This window comes from Dermatophagoides farinae, chromosome 4 (genome assembly GCF_024713945.1).
Source record: "Dermatophagoides farinae isolate YC_2012a chromosome 4, ASM2471394v1, whole genome shotgun sequence".
Lineage (NCBI taxonomy): Eukaryota > Metazoa > Arthropoda > Arachnida > Sarcoptiformes > Pyroglyphidae > Dermatophagoides > Dermatophagoides farinae.
Window position 1 is genome coordinate 6,055,376 of NC_134680.1, and position 17,738 is coordinate 6,073,113.

General features: G+C 29.5%; 1 protein-coding gene across 3 annotated transcripts; it reads right to left on the reverse strand.

Moving 5' to 3' along the window:
* Positions 1-1,029: 1,029 nt before the first annotated feature.
* Positions 1,030-6,224, reverse strand: LOC124490305 (uncharacterized). Of its 3 annotated transcripts, none has more exons than XM_075729828.1 (4): positions 5,857-6,224; positions 5,541-5,641; positions 3,684-4,348; positions 1,030-2,727 (listed from the first exon to the last, which is right to left on the reverse strand). In XM_075729828.1, the coding sequence occupies exons 3-4, from the start codon at positions 4,274-4,276 to the stop codon at positions 1,917-1,919; spliced, it is 1,404 nt and encodes a 467-aa protein (XP_075585943.1). In that variant the 5' UTR covers positions 4,277-4,348; positions 5,541-5,641; positions 5,857-6,224; the 3' UTR covers positions 1,030-1,916. The 3 variants fall into 3 exon arrangements, with proteins under 3 accessions (XP_075585943.1, XP_075585942.1, XP_075585941.1); XM_075729827.1 differs by having other exon boundaries at positions 5,541-5,625; positions 5,857-6,172; XM_075729826.1 differs by having other exon boundaries at positions 5,837-5,977.
* Positions 6,225-17,738: the final 11,514 nt, after the last annotated feature.

The following is a 17,738-nucleotide window of genomic DNA, read 5'->3' on the forward strand; positions in this document are numbered from 1 at the left end:
GAGAGATAGATAGACACTAAAAGATGCCAACAAGCAGCATCAGCATCAGCAGCAGCAGCAGTTTCCCTTTTTTTTCTGTTACTGCTTTCCATTTTTAAATGTTAATCGGATGTAATCATCATCATCATGAAAATGGAGAATGAGCCATTTGACGATGATCCACTAATCTTAAGCATTTTTCACCAACCAATGTTAAAATGGTCGTCAACACCATATTATTATTACGTTGTAGGTTGTTGTTGTTGTTGTTGTTGTTGTATGTCTTATTTGTGATTATATTTTGACTATAGATTGAATGAAAAATGATGAATGAATGATTTAGATGTGTAGGTATTAATAGTCACGAATTGGAAAGTGTTTTTTTTCTCTTTCTCTCTTTCTCTCTCTCTCTCTCTTGTTGGTCAACCAACATCAACCAATGACCGGAATATAGAAATTTTTATTGTTCGACAAAAATGATGATGATGATGATGATGATGTAATGTATTTGTGTAATGTGATACTATTTAATATTTTATTGATCAATCAATAAATCAATTGCATCAATTTTATCGATTCCTAATTGGATGGCCAACAGTCTATATTTATATGTCAGACGAATAATAATAATAATAAAAAAAATTACAACTGGTTCAATTTATCTTTATATTTACACATACACAATGAGATTCAAGTTTTTTTTTTTGTTTTGTTTTCGGTATCGATGTCAATGTTGTTGTTGTTGTTGTTTTGCCATTAATTTTAATTCATTTATCATTTCATTGAAAAAAAACGACGTAAACAATTTACTACTACTGCTGCTGGTTGTTTGGGTGATTTATTGGCCAAAAAAAAAAACAACCCAAAACAACCATTGTTGTGAATATAGCCAAGTAGCCATTGACCGATTGACCAACATCGGTCATATATTCCCACGCATACACAAAAAAAAACAACTAAATTTTTATATGAGAAAAACAGAAAAAAAGACTGGAATATTCTCAAAGCAACGCAAACAAGAATTAGTGAACAAACACGGCCAAACACGAACGAGCAAGAATCAAATCATTTAATATATTAAATAAGAAAGAAATAAAAAAAAACATTGAAATTAAATTTTACAAAAATATTAAAAATTTAAAATCTAAAATTAAAATGAAAATAGATAATTTCTGGATAAAATTCGAGCAGCTGATGTGATTGATATCCACCATCATCATCATCATTATCATGTATATCATGTAAATGGTAAGCTCGAAAAGTTGGTTTTGGGTAAACGAAAAAAAAAATTCTGTTTGTTGGAAATGGAAAAAATTTTTTTTTTTTTGCAAAATTATTCTACATTCATGTGAAACAAAAAATAAATTGAATAATTCAAATACATCAAGTTATTGATATTTGTAGTCAAATGGAACACAGAATTTGAATGAAAAATTTTCCGCTTTACAATAAGTAGTAGTGGTATTAGAATTAATGAAATAATTTTTTAATTTTTTTTGCCAATCAATTGTTTTGGATCCTAATTTTGGAAAAAATTTAAAAAAAATACGACTTTATTCGTGTGTGTGTGGGTGTGGGTGTGTGTGAGAGAGAGATGTTTATGATGAGTATGATGATGATGATGATGATGATCAATGAAAAATGATGATAAAAAGATGAGAATTTGAAAGAAAGAAAAAAAAATCGATGGCAAAAAAACAAACAAACAATTGTGATTAGAAATGATGATGATGATAATGATGACAATGAGCCCGAAAACAAATATTTGGGTTCCACAATCCACATCATTCGATCAAATACGTGTTGCACGTGCCTGTAACACGTACACAAAAGTGGGCTTCACCTTTTTGCATTTTTTTTCCTTTTTATTATATTAACATTGTAATTATGTTGTGTTGTACACAGTACTATTAATATGGGCGTTCCCTTTTTTTCATTTATTCCGTTTTCATTGACGATGATGATCGATCAACATCACCATTATCGTTATTATTATTATCATTCATTAAATGATTCGATATTTGTGGTTCCATATTTGATGTTTCTTGATCATCATCTTGATTCATAATTAAATCATTATTAATTGCAGATGATGTCGGTTGTGGTGGCTGCTGTTGTTGTTGTTGTTGATCAACAATATTGATCATTGATGATGATGAATATGTATTTTGGTATTGCTGCTGCTGTTGTTGTGGTTGTTGTTGTTGTTGTTGTTGTGGTTGATAATAGGCAACCGGATATGGTTGTTGTTGTTGTTGATGTTGAGCTTGTTGTTGTTGTTGTTGTTGATGATAATGATACATTAATTTTGGCTGTAAATAATATGTATGTTGTTGTGGCTGTTGTTGATAATGATGTGGATAATAATTAATCATTGATATTGTTGTTTGACTATTTTCTGATGGCTGCGCCTGATGTTGATCATATTGTTGTTGTAGTTGTTGTTGTTGTTGTTGCTGTAAATGATAATATTGTTGTTGCTGTTGCTGTTGTTGTTGTTGTTGTTGATTTAGATTAGCCGAATAACTATTCTGTTCACCATTATTTCTCGTTATCATCATTAATTGTTGTACATTTCCAGATTCATGTGAATGCGATGGTTGTGGTTGTGATTGTTGTTGTTGTTGTTGTTGTTGTTGTGGTGGTAATACCTTAGCTTCATGTAGATTTGATGCAGCAGCTGCTTTAGCATATTCATCATATGCATATGATGGTGGGTGATATACTGGTTTCTTTTTAATATAAACACTGTTGTTTTGTTGGAAAAAAGAAATGAAAAAAAATGAAATTAAAATAAAATATACATAACGGTAATAATTCTATCGATCAATCAATCAATCAATCAAATGATTTAGTTTATCATGATCATATCACACATACACACACACACTGTGTATGTGTGTGTTTAATGAAGCAAAAAAAAAGCATTGAACTAACTACGTTGACAATGATGGTAAATATCAAATTTTTTTTTTTGTTTCTTGATAACACAAAGGTGAAATGTGATTTTTGTGAGTGAGTGAGTGATGAGACAAGAAATTTTCTGCTAAGTTTTTTTTTCTTTCTATCATTCACCAGATAAATATCAGCATGGCTGCTGTTGTTGTTGTCGTTTTTTTTTTATTTTTCGTTATTAGAGCGTGATACCCTTTTAAGCATAATAATCGATGTGTTTGTCTGTGTGTGTGTGATATATTTTCTTTTTATAGTAGTGAACAACATCATTGATATAATTGGAGAAATTGTCAAAAACATATTATAATGTTGACAATTTTCAACGACGAAAAAAAACGACAACGACAACGACAACTACAGCAAAAACAATACTGTGAACACGCTGAAAATGGAGAAATTTTCAAAGTGTGTGTATTCATCATATATGAAAAAAAAAAATTTTGTTGTTGTTGTTGTTGATCACCATCATCATTATAAATGCCAATGAATTTTTTTTTTTTTTTTTTGTTAATGCTAATGGATCATGATGGTAAACTGCCAAAATAGGTAAATTGACCCTGGTTTGTGAGAATTTTTTTTTGTTTTTGATTTTGATTGTTTGCTCGAATGGTTCGCTGGTTGGTTGGCTAGTTGTTTGGTTAATTAGTTAGTTAGTTTGGTTGGTCATTTAAATTTTTTTTTTTTTTTTTTTTTTTGATATGGCTAGTTAGTTTGTTAAATAATTTAAAAAAAAATAAATTTATACTTACGGTACTGGTATATGAACTGGTTTTTTAATAATAATTTGTTTATAAATCGGTACTTTAACCGGAACTGGATATGGTTTTGGTACATGTACCACTTTTGGTATTGGATATGGTACATATTTCGGTACTTTTACTGGATATGGAACCCGATATGGTTTTGCAATGGTCACTGTTTTATATACTGGATATGGTTGATGTTTTATTATCGGCACTGGTACTGGTACTGGTTTCGGTACAGGAACCGGCACTGGTTTTGGTACCGGTATCGTTTTCGGTATTGGTATTACTTTTTTTATTGTTTTATATATTGGTACTTTTACCGGTACATATACTGGATGTGGTACAGCAACAGTTTTTGGTACGGGTACCATTTTAGGCACATGTATCACTTTTGGTACCGGTACTGCTTTTGGTATATGTACGGTTTTATGTATAACTTTTACTATAGGTGGTTCATGATAACCTCCACCACCACCACCATACGAACCACCACTAGCCATTACAAATGATAAAATATTTGTTACAGCCACCATCACCATCAATAGCGACCATAATGATGGCCTTGATAATCTGTTGTTGTTGCCAAATTTATTCATTTTTTTTTTTTTTGAATTTCAGGTTGGCTTTGTTGTTGTTTTGATTCTGGATCCGAACGATAAAATCTTTTTCTGCGTAAGTAGCATGCACACACACAGAGAGATATATAAACATCATGACCATTCACAATGTCCAAAATGGGGAGACAAATGAAAAAAGTAAAAAAAAAAATTAGTGAAAGTTGTTTTTTTTTTCTTCTAAAATTGAACTCATAAAACCAGGTGAATGTGTGTGTGTGGATGTAATTTTTTTTTTTTTTTTTTTTTTTTTTTTTTGAAAATCGGTCACTTGAAGATTTGGAAAACTTTTTTTTTATGTGAATTTTTCATTCAAAAAAAAAAGAACGACCAACCACTTAACGGAAATTGCGAAGCAATTTAATTGATTTTTGACTGGTAAAACAAAAAAAAAAAATTTATTGTTCGGAAACATTTTTTGTTCAATTCATTCATTCATTCATTCATATGATTCACAAGTCTGGTGTTTTTTTTGTTCGATATAAACAAACACGGAATGGAAAATGAATTTTTTTATAAATTCAGATCCATTGCCATTTGTTTTACTTTATGTTTCTGTGAAATGTATAGGTCATTCATTTATTCCATATATATAACAAATAACAAATGATAATGACCGGTCAACATTTGGAACAACAATGGTGGTAATAATAACAATAATAATGAGAAAAATAAATGAAAAAGAAAACAAACAAAAAAAATTATACCGTCTCTATTCTCTTCTTTTTTTTGCACCCATTTTAATGCTGGCTAGATTGGTGTGTACAGCTCTTGTTGTTGTTATGTCCATCAAACGATTGGTAATGACCGACAATTTGTATTGTTTATATTTGTTTGTTTGTTTGTTTGTTTGAATGTGTCCTAGTTGTTGTAGCTGAAAATATGAAAAAATAATATGATGATGATTCTATTCTATTCTCTCATTATTACATATCAATGTCCATCATCATCATCATCATCATCGTTATCATTATTATCCTAGATCTAATTTTTTTAACCATTATGATGATGATGATGATGATGATTTAGACAAAACAAAAACACAAAAAAAAAACTGAATGATATAGTCTTCGTCCCTTTTTGTTTGTGTTTTGCATTGAATTTAGATCAGTGAAAAAAAAAATCGATCGTTTAGTATATTACATCCAATTATCACACACACACACACCAGATACACCAGTGCAAGCACCAGGATTCTCATGATGATGATATCAACACCAAAAAAAAAAAAAAAATGAATACAAACCAGATTTTCAATGATAAATTGTCGATAATTTGTTGTTGTTGTCGTTGTTGTTGTTGTTGCTTCGTATATTCAACACCATACACACCTACACATTTGATTTGCTTTTTTTTAATTTGAAATGAACAATAATAATGAAAAATGAAAAATCAAAAACAAAAATTGAAAATGAAACAAAACATTCAAATTGACACAATAATAATAATCATCGGTCACATTTATTTCACATCAGAAAAAAAAGAATCCGGTAATGAAAAAAAAATATTAACACCGGAAATACACTGAACACACACACACACCAGAAAAATGAAATACAAACTTGTGAAAAATTTGGTTGAAAACAAAAAATTGAAACAAATCAAGAAAAAAAAATGGATCGAATTTTGTTGTGTGCGAAAAAAAAATTTTTTTTTTTTTTTTTTTTTTTTGATTTGTTTTCGTCAAAACAAACACGCACACGCACACGGACGAAATTTTTAAAAAAAAAACTTTTTTTTTTGTTACACTTTGGTTAGCTTGATGCTTGTCGATTGATCGAATTGAATTGAATGAATGAATGAATCGAGCGAAAAACAACACAACACACAAAATACACAATACACACAGCTTGCACCGTTAAAATTTTGTTTTTGAATGAATGAATGAAAAAAATGTATGTTTCTGTGTCTGTGTGTGATGAATTCATTTTTTCATCATGTGTTATCACTCCCTTTTTGCCTCTTTTTTTTCTCTCTTTTTTTTCATTTATTCGTCTCTTTTCGCAATAATAATAAAAAAAAATTCCGTTGTGACCATTTCTCTCTCCATTTCTATCTCGACTTTTGACACACACACACACACACACACACACACACACACACACACACATACAATAGACCTGTTGTTGTTGTTGTTGTTGTTTTGGTTGTAAAAAAAAAAATTCGGGTAATTTGACCGAAATCAAATCAGCAAAAAAAAACAAACTCTCTTCATATATAAAGTATAAGTTGAATGACTTCTTATATCATCTCTGGCTCTTTTATTCAATTTTTTTTCTTTCTCATTTTTGGTCATATTTGGTGTGTTTGTGTGTGTGTGTGGTATTCGGTTATTTCAATGAATAAATGAACAACGACAAAACATGGACATGATAGATTTGAAAAGAAAAGAAGAAGAAAAAAAAATGGATAAATAGATACACGATAGACGATACAAACAAGCAAACATTCCATTTGTAGATCATTTTTCATTTTTCATTTTTTTTTGTTGTCCGGTAAAATCATTACTGAATGAAAGAGAAAGCAACATTTTTTTCAATGAAAATGAATAGAAAAAAAAATCGGATCCGGTCATTTTTTATACGAAGATAAAAAATCTATATACCGGTAGAAAGAACAAAACAAAATGACAAAATGACAAAATCCAGATTTATTGACGAAATAAAAAGGAAACAACGGATGATGAATGTATCAATGATGGTGGTCGTCATTGATGACCATTTGTTGTTGTTGTTGTTTTTTTTTGTAACAAATTGATCGGCAGAAAAAAAAGAAGAAAAAGAAAAATATTCACAAAACACTGTGAATATATTTTCATATCTTCATGTCAACATCCTGATGTAATTGATATTTTATTTCACATTATTATTATTATTTTGCCACACACGAACATGGATATGATAAAAAAAATTTTTCGTTTTTCAAAACAATAAAAAAAAAATTTTCAATTATTTAGGTCAAACATATTGTATATCATTGGTCATCATCACCAATTAGCGAGATTCGATCCAAACAAGTGAAAGTTTTTTCTTTGGTCTTTCATTAAGCCATCATCATCATAAGTGGATATCAAACGGAAAAAAATTAGTGCATGTGCTCCAGGTGTGTTTTTTTTTTTGTTTGGCTATATTTGGCATCTTGATACCGATGAAATACGAATGTATTGAAATCACATATCACTATCAGTGGGTCAAATTTTTATGTTTTCAATCATTTTTTTTTCAGTTGTTTTAATTAAATTCCAATGGTAAATGAGTGTGTGTGTGTGTGTGTGGGCCACATATAAACACAGTGTCATTCTCATTCATTCAATCAATGATGACGACAGCGATGACATTTGAGATGACAGTGTGTGTATTGATGTCATCATCACCGTTACGAAGCATCATTTTTTTTTTTTTTTTTTGAAAAATCCAGGTGATTTTTTTTCATGTTTACACCTGAAGAGTTCATTGGCCACCATCAACATCACCATCACCAGACATTTTTTTTCTTTTTTTTATTCGGCCCATCAATCAAATCAAATCAAATCAAATCAATCGAATTGTTGATTGATTAGTATATTGATTTTAATAATTGTTGAAATACAGAAAACAAAAGTGAAAACATTTGACAGGAAAAAGAAAAAGAAATTTTTCATTTCTATTCTCGGTTTCAATTATCATCATCATCATCATCAGCATCATCATCATCAGAACAAACAAACGATGATTATTATCATCAAGATTTAAACAAACAAAATGAAAGAAATTTAAATAGAAAAGAAAAATGTTGAATGAATCAACAAGTAGAAAAAAAAACATTCAACAGGTTGTTTTTGGTTGTTGTTGTTGAAAAAAGAATAAGTTTCTGTTCCATTCATTGTTTCGATTATTTGTATGTAACAAACACAGATTGTTTTCTGCTGTTGTTATTTTTTTTGCAATTCATTTGTTTTGTCGTTGTATTGTGTCAGGCAAAATCATTGAAACAATTCACACACACATAGACAGACGAATAAACAAACAGAAAAAAGAAAAATTTAGATCAAAAACAGCAAGAAAAAAAGCGAGAGTGACCACCACCACCACCACCACCCATTCATTCATTCATTATGATATTTTAAGTAACAAATTTTATGAATGGAAAAAAAATTTTTGATTTCGCTCAAGGATGTTCAATGATTTTTTTTGTTGTTGTTCCTTTTTATATCTATACCATTTATTTATTATCATCATCATCATCGATACCCGATAATCATCATCAATTTGATGTATTTCAACAGAAAAAAAAACAAAAATTTTTTTTTTTTTTTTTTTTTTTTTTTTTGATGAAATAAAATCAGATCTGACAGCAAATGAAATGGACAATTAACAAATATATGTTTTTTTTTCTTATGGATATATCGATATGATCACGATTAACATTATCGATAGTATCGATGTTGTTGTTGATGATGATGATGATGGTGGTGATTATCCATCGGCAATTAATGAAAGAGATCATGTTTTTTTTATGATGAAAAAAAAATCCAAAATTGCCCACTTGTAGATTTTCGAAAATAAAAGCGAAAAAAAAATCATCATCATGATGATGATGATGAGCGAAAAAAAAAGATATTTTTACAAGCATCATCGACATCGACATCGACATAACAAATCTGGAGCGAGAAAAAAAATCATTTTTTTTCTACTTCTCCTTTCATGCATATACTTATTATTTTTACGGACATTAAAAGATGCGCAGCAAGCTTGAGCAGCTATAGCGTAGTCGATTGGATATGATAATATTTTGCTGTTGTTGTTGTTGTTGTTGTTTAGGTTTTAAATTGACTGCACAAAAAAAAATTGTAAAAAAAGTGAAATTTTTCCCATCAAAACGTGAAAAAATAAATTGTTTTCAATTGAATGATAATAATCTGATTTTTGAATGAAAAAAAATGTGTGTGATCGATAAAAATTCAATAAATTTTTTGGCCTGAGAATGAATGAATGAATGTATTGGAAAATGAATCGATCGATCGATCGATTATTGGTGTGTGCGCTTAGGAAACATAAATCGAGAAGAATGAGAAGGGAGCTGCTGCTGTTGTCATTATTGAACACAAGAGGTCATTGGTGGCTACACATAATTCAAACTGCCGGTGTTTTTTTTTTTTTTTTTTGGCCATTCATTCATTCGGGTTTTTTTTCCCTATGCTCACCGCCGGTTACCTGAATATTAAACAAAATCAAAAAAAAAAAAAAAAAAAAGCTTGAAATTTATGGCCAACGTTTGTCTGTAATGGATCTAAAATTAGAACACAAACACACACACACACACTTACACATGCATGCAGACAAAGCATAAATAAATTGAACACTTACGTTATTGTCGTTGTTACATATCAAAAAGGGTAGTCTAATCTCATTTTTTTTTCATTTGTATTTAACAACAACAAAAGTTTCATCTATTTAAATCATCCATCAAGTTGTTGTTAAATAATAAAAAAAAAAACAACAACAACAACAACAACAGATCCTGATTCAAAAATATGATCCAGAAACATTTGAACATTTAATTCAAATATAAATCTCTGTATGTGTGAGAGAAAAAACATCCGGCGTGTCAGGTTTCTTCTTGAAAAAAAAACGACTAACAATCGGTCTGTCGGGTGTCCATTTAATCAATCACAATCAATCAATCAATCTACATTTGACCATCACTGTATGATGTATTTGTATTTTGTTCTGTTCTGGTTTTGTTTTTTTCCCTCTAAATTTGAAATTAGATAATATTTAGTCATTGTTATATAATGATTATGAATAAGAAAAAAAGGAATGAATGAATGACAGCTGAAAATTGATTACATTTCTGTCTGTTTGTTTGTTTGTTTGAAAGTGAAAATCGATAAAAGTATACGGCACACAAACAATCGGACAAGGAACTTTTTTTTTTCTCTCATTCGAGTGATCGATTGTTGTTGTCGCTGTTGCTGTGGCTGTGGCTGTTGTTGTTGTTGTTGTTGTGGTTGTTGTGGTGTTCACCCTTTTGTTCATTTCCATATTTTTTTCTGTTGTTGTTGTTGTTGTTGTTGTAGGTTTCCGATGTGTAGCAAAAAAAAAAAAAAAAAAAATATACCATAAACAAAAGAAGAAAAAAAATTTGTCTGAACTAAATATTTTCGGTATCAACAACAACAACAACAACAGGTAATTTCCGGAATCTTTTTGTTTCGAATAAACATTGTTTTTTTTTTCTTAAATATCGATCAATCGATAGCCTGTATATTTATCCATAATCGATCCATATGATTTTTTTTGTGTGTGTGTGTGTGTGAAACTTCCTTTTTCCTCATTTTTTTTCATTTTCTAATACCGGCTGATTACATTATTATATGATGAACAAAAAAAAAAAAAAATACGGTAACGTTTAAATAGTACGATTTTCTTTTGTTCTATGACATTCGGGTAGAAATATGAGATTGTGTAGCAAAAAAAAAAAAAAAAAAAAAACAAACAAACAAACCCAAATCCAAAATCAATTTTTGTCGCCATATCATAATTATTGTTGTTGTTGTCGTAGTTAAAATGAAAAAAAAACAAAACAGGAAAAAAATTTATAAATAATAATATTCATCGATATATTGCATATGAAATACATCGATGAAACCAATTAGAATATTGCCATTTCTCTCTCTCTCTGGCTGTGTGTGTGTGTGTGTTTGGACAAAATCAAATAAATCTCTTCCTGGAATGAAAATGCCGAATTGACAATAAACAAACAACAAAAACAAAAACAACAACGACGACTAATCAATTGTTTCAATCAATCGTCTGAAATTGTCACTTTTCATCAATCGATCGATGGTAGAAAAAAGAAGTAATAAATGAACAAACAAACAAACAAACAAACGAAAAAAAATGGATAATTATTCCATTCAAATGGTGATGATTAAGATAATTATCTCTTTTTTTTTACTTACCGTTTGTTTGTTTGTTTGTTTTTTTTCTGTACATGCGTAGCTAACAACGTTATAGCGAATTACCGATATGTCGGTGATTTACATTTTTATTTTACAATTTTGCAGATTTTTCCAAATTTCCATATTTACCGATTTGAGATCGGTGGAACAAACACACACACACACACACACACAAACATATCACATAATGATATGATGTGACAATCTTTTTTTTTTATTTTCTCAGTAAAAAAAAATTCGCTTCAAGTAATATATGGAAATTAAAACAAACATAGAAGATAATGATAACGACCAATTGTCATATCACGATAACTATTACATTTATTGATTGTTTCAATGATCAATAATCACCATGATGATGATAAAAAGAGGTAAAATGGAAAATTCCGGGTTAATAATAATTTTAATGATGAAGAAGAAAAAAAATGAATTAAAATTTGCATATTTTTTTTCGTTTCACATATTTAAAATGATGATGATTATCATCGTCATCATCATCATCGTTAATGTTTCTTGCCACTGAAGCAGCAACAGCAGCAGCAGCACTTGAGTACATCGATGTACGATAAGGAAGTCATAATTTTTCAGTTTTGCATGAAAAAAAATAATAATAATCTGACAAAACTATTTGAATGGTAAAAAAAAATCAAAATGAAAATGAAATGAAAAGTACATGATGATGATGATGATGACATCATTGTGATTGTGGTGGTGGTGGTGGTGATGGTGACATAATCCTTGTATATATCGGATACAATTACCTGGTGCAATGTTGATGAGTGTGTGTGTGTTTGTGTGTGTGCCCGTGTGTGTCAGTGTGGATATCACAAAAAAAACTGGCCAATGGATTGTCATCGTTTTATTTCGGGATGGTTTTTTTTTCTTGTATTTTATTTCGTGGATATTTTTATCGATGTTTTTTTTTCCACAACAACAACAACAATAAATCATGGATCACAAATCAAAGATTTCAATCCGATGATGATTTGTCGTTGGAAAATGAAAATAAAAAAAAAAATTTCAAACAAACACTCGGTCAAGCAAAATGAAAAAAAAACATTCACATCATTCACACTTACCATAAATAAATCCACAAGTTTTATCCGTTCATTTGTACGTAAGAAGAGTTTATATTACGCCACTGATAATTAATAAAAAGTTCAAGTTGTGATAATTGATTTGAACGTTTATGTATTCCTTAAAAATTAAATATCACCATCATCAAAATGATGACCTAACAAATACAGTGATTCTGTGTGAATTTAGGACACAAGATGATTATTTTCATTGATTGTCGGTACACGTGCCATTTCATATCTCACTGGCATCATCATGTATAATTAATTCGTTGTGTGTGTGTGTGTTTTTCATCTTCACCTGTAATCACCTGTTGTTGCTCTGTGAATAAAGCTGTAATTGATCAAAAAAAAAATGTTTTTCTTTTTCAAACAAAAACAAAACGGCCATTAATAAATAATGTTTAAATATTTGGATACACAATCAAAACAAAAACATCATTATCGTCACGATTGACCGAATCAGTATGACAGGATCAATTGATCAAATGACAGTGAAGATTGATAAACAGATGGATAGATAGATTGATTGATTGATTGATTGATCATTCAATATGATATGATATTGATAGTTTGATAGTCAATTTAGTCAAAAACATTGGTTTTGTTGTTGTTGTTGTTATTGGTTTGACAAAAGAATTTTTTTTTCACTTTTTCATCATCGATGACAGCATTCACCTGTCATCATCATCATCATCATCATCATCATGATTTGGTTGAAATGAAAACAAAAAAAAACCAACAAAACAAAATATAGATCACTACACAAGGTTTTTAGGTCAAGTCAGATTGAAATTGGAATTTTCAATTTTCAACAAACAAACAAACAAAAAAAAATAGAATAAATTCCAATTTCACTTAACTATCGATAATTTATTGAAACTATCGATAGTTGGAATTTTTATTAGAATCTAAAATATTTTTTTTTCTTGGTTTTCTGGCAGCAAAAAAAAAAAAAAAAAATGAAAGAAAAACATCACGATTTTTACATAATTTCCAAAAAAAAAATGAATGAATAAATGAATAGCACCTGTTGATTGTTTTCAAAAAAAACAACGACAAGATTTTCAATTTATGTGACAACAACAAAAAAATGTTATCATCATCATAAATAGGCCACGAATTTTGTTTTTTTTTTGTTGTCCATAAATATGTGATCAGATTACAATCATCATCATCAACAACATATCGGATGTGTCATATAAATGTCCATCACCATCAGCACCACCATTATCGATGACCGATGGTCCATCATCATCATCATCATCGATGCACGAAATATCAATTTTAGCCAGGAAAAAAAATGTCACTCTCATTTTCGATCATTATCATTTACGGTTAATATTTCTGCCGCTGGTGCTGCTGCTGCTGCTGTTATTCATTAATTTTCATCATCATCATCATCATCAAGTGTATCAGAAAAAAAATATCTCTGGTGTATCTAAACGATGGAACCAAAAAAAAAAAAAAAAAAAAAACACTTTATTCAACAACAACGACAACAACAACAACTGAACAACAACAACAACAAAAAACAGTTGTTCAGTTGTTATTTCGGTGTATTTTTTTTTCTTTTCAAGCTAAATATACCTAAATTTGGAAATGTGGTCCTCAATATCTTATTTTTTTTTTCATTTTCATTTTCAAATGAAAGCAAAAGCAGAAAAAAAACGAGACCATTTTGTCATCATTTTGTTCATTCATTCGGATAAAGTCATTCGGTTGGTTGGATGGTTGGTTGGTTGGTCGATCGGTCGGTGACTTATCATCATCATCATCATCATTGTCACAGTCGTCTCTCTTATAGTGACAATTTGTTGTCATCGACGACGACGACAAGTGAAAATATATTTCGGTTCTCAAATTTCGGGCATATTATATCATCATGATGATCATCACTAGATTTGGAAATTATTTATTTCGCCGACAAACAGGATAATGTTATTCTCGGTGATTTTTTTTTTCGTTTTTCGTTTTTGCTTGTAACAATTTTGTCACACAAACATACATATACATAGCCATTGTCAATTGGGGGAGAGACAGAGGGGAGACGAGAAAGTTGAAATGAAATTGATGATCCAATTAGAACACATAGACAGACAAACAACCAAACAAACAGCTAAAGTTTTGGAATTAAACCGAGTAAAAATATCTTAATTTTTTTTTCTTCATTCGAAATCCATTTTTTTCCACTAATCTTGTCAGATTGACGATTGTTGTTGTTGTTGTTGATTGGTTGGTTGGTTGGTTGGTCACCCAGACAGACTGATAAATGATTGAATGATGAAGAAACAAAACAAAAAAAAAACATTGAAAAATTGTTGACCGCTCGAAGGTTTAGGTCATCGTCCCCCTTTTTCTTTTTTTCTTTTTTTTGTTCTTGTTTGTCATATCACATGATGATGACAATTGTATAATTTTTCATGTGAATTTTCACCAAAAATAATTTAAGTGTGCGAGTTATCTAATCGCAATAATCATCACAATTCATATTAATGATGATGATTTTGCCATTTCATTTCTTAAATGATTGTGAGTAGTAGGTGGTGGCGTTGGTGATGGGAGTGTGTGTGTGTTTCCTATGTGATTTTTTTTCGGCCTGTATGTTTTTTTTTTACTACGGGAAATTTTTTTTTTTTTTTTGATGATGCACTAAAAAATTTTAAAAAAAAAATAAAAAAAAATGTCCCTCCATCCCCCTCTACACACACACACACACCTGTTATCGTTACTTTTTTTTTTGCTCGTTGAAAATGGAATTAGTGATGAGAATTCATGATAAAAAGCTATAAAAACTTGATTTGCATCTTTATTATGATATATGATGATGATGATGTCGAAATAGTTTCTAGTAATGGTTGTTGGTTTTTATTTATTTTCGATATTCAACAACAACAACAACAACAACAACAACAACAGCAGCAACAACAACAACAACTGGTCAAACCAGGAAAAAAAATAAACAAAACATGAATATATGTGGAACATTTATGTTTTTTTTTTTTTTTTTGTTTGTCCAAAACAAATTGAATCAATTCAGATCACATTGAATGAAATGAACAAACAAACAAACGATGAAAAAAAAATGAAAATGAAAATGAAAACAATAAAACGAAAATGAAATGAAACGAAACGGATCTTTTTTTATATTTTCTTTTCGGTTTCGTAATAGAAAAGTTTTTTTTCCACATCAGATGTATCGTGTGTGTGTGTGTGTGTGCAACAATAGTTTTGGTTATTTGTTTTGCCAGAAAATTTGCCAGGAAAAGGAAATCCGTAATTGTTTTTTTTTATTCTTCGTTACTACTAAATAAGATATGATCAAAATCAATTGAATCCGGAATCACCATTTTTGTTTTTTTTTTTGTTTTTCAATTGAATATCATCAAATGGATCATCAAGGTTTATCTGATTCTTTACATCTGTATAATACTGTTTATCAACATGACCATAATAGTCGAAATAGTTTTTTTTTCTGTACATCTAGTCGATCTATGGCCATCATTTTCTATTGTTATTACAAACATCGATGATCGAGATTTATAGATCATTAACACACACACACACACACACGTAGACATTAAACAAAATATATCGATATTTATAGATCAAACAACACAACTAGTCTACTATTGATGTTATCGTTGTTGACCGAAAACGAAAAACAAAAACTAAACCGGTCATCAAATGCGCAATGGTCAAATGGATAATAATTATTATTATTATTAAGAACAAAGATGCAATGCGATGGATATCATTACAGAAAAAAAACAACATTTACAATAATAATCGATAATCGATAATCGATGAGATGGTTATATATATATAATATAAAACGATTATGTTATTAAAAAATGGAAAAAAAGAAGAAGATGATGAAAAAAAAATTTCCATTTTTTTCACTTTACTTACTGCAAATGTATACAATTTTTTTTTATATTTAAAATTCATAAAAATAAATGGCCTACAGGTCAATGCTGGCCAGTTTGGTCGCAGTAGTTGTTGTTGTTGCTGTTGCTGTTGTGTTGCATCCGAGAATGGATCAAATGAATAATCATCAATTTGCAACAACAACAACAAAAAAGAAAAAAAACGAAAATTTGAAATGAAATGAAATAAACAAAAGTGTGAATTGATTATCGATAAACATTTGTTCATGTACCAGATATCGAAAATAGTTTATCGACGATGGGAAAAAATCAATCAATCAATCAATCTCATCTCATTTTAATGGATATCTGGATCAAATGTGTGTGTGTGATTTGAGATGTGCAAAAAAAAGAAGAAATAATTTGTAAAGAAAATTTCAAGTAAAAAAAAACTTGTTTGTCAAACAAAACAAACCCAAAAAAAAAATTTTTTTTTTGTCACTTGTATGTGTGTGTGATACTTTGTTTTTTTTTTTTTGTTTTTTCTTCTATTTTAAATGAAAATTAATTGAATTGACAATTTCTCGATGTTTGTGCGTTCGTGTGTGTGTGTGTTAAATATTTCTTGAAACAAATACCGATTAACCGGTTATACGGTGTATAGTTTAAGATCCGGGTGTAATACCCGATGATGATGATGATGATGATGATTATAATGATGGGAATGTGTGATTATTATTCAAGCTACTTGTTATCATTATTGTTATCGCGTTTTTTTTTTTTTTTTTTGTCATCGATGATTTTTTCCCAATCATCATCATCATCAACATCATTATCAAATGGGCCGAATAATTATTGTTGTCGCTTCTTTTACATAGACAAACACAGAGAGAGAGAGAGAGAGAGAGAAACAACAATCAACAAGTTGTTATTTTTTTTTTTACTTTTGCAATTATCAATCTGAATTATTGAAAATTTTTGTTTCGACAAAAATTTTCATCCATTTCATACATGTAAAACATGTTTGATTGTTGCTGTTGTTCAAAATAACAATGTATGTTGTCTTTCTCTGTGTGTGTGTGTGTGAAATCGATTGAATCGATAATTTTTAAAATCGATTATTTTAAGCTGGATTTTTTTCTTTTCTTTTGACACTTGTTTTCCGGGTTTTTTTTCTGTTTAATCACCAGATTTTTTTTTGTTTTGTTTTGTTTTGTTGTTTTTTTCATTCAAATCCCCTGTTACTGTTTTGGTAGTGGGTGTAGTTTTTTTTCCGGGCTACCATTCGATGATGATGATGATTGTTTACAATTGGAAAAAAAAATTTTTTTTAATGTAAAGATGAATCATGCAGTGTGTGTGTGTGTGTGTGTGTGTTTTTGATTGACCAAAAACAATATAGCAAGGATTAACGAAATTGATTGATTGATGTAATAGTAAAAAAAATAGCTGCCGAAAAACAAAACCAACAACAACAACAACAACAACAGCAACAGATGATCATAATGCAACCTGTTGATTTTTTTTTTTTTTTTTTTTTTTGATACTTCTGATGA

Coding starts and splice junctions, on each gene's coding strand:
- LOC124490305 (XM_075729828.1), bottom strand. CDS start 4,276: ATGAATAAATTTGGCAACAACAACAGATTATCAAGGCCATCATTATGG. Junction 2,728..3,683: donor CCAGTTCATATACCAGTACC/GTAAGTATAAAT, acceptor ACAAAACAACAG/TGTTTATATTAAAAAGAAAC.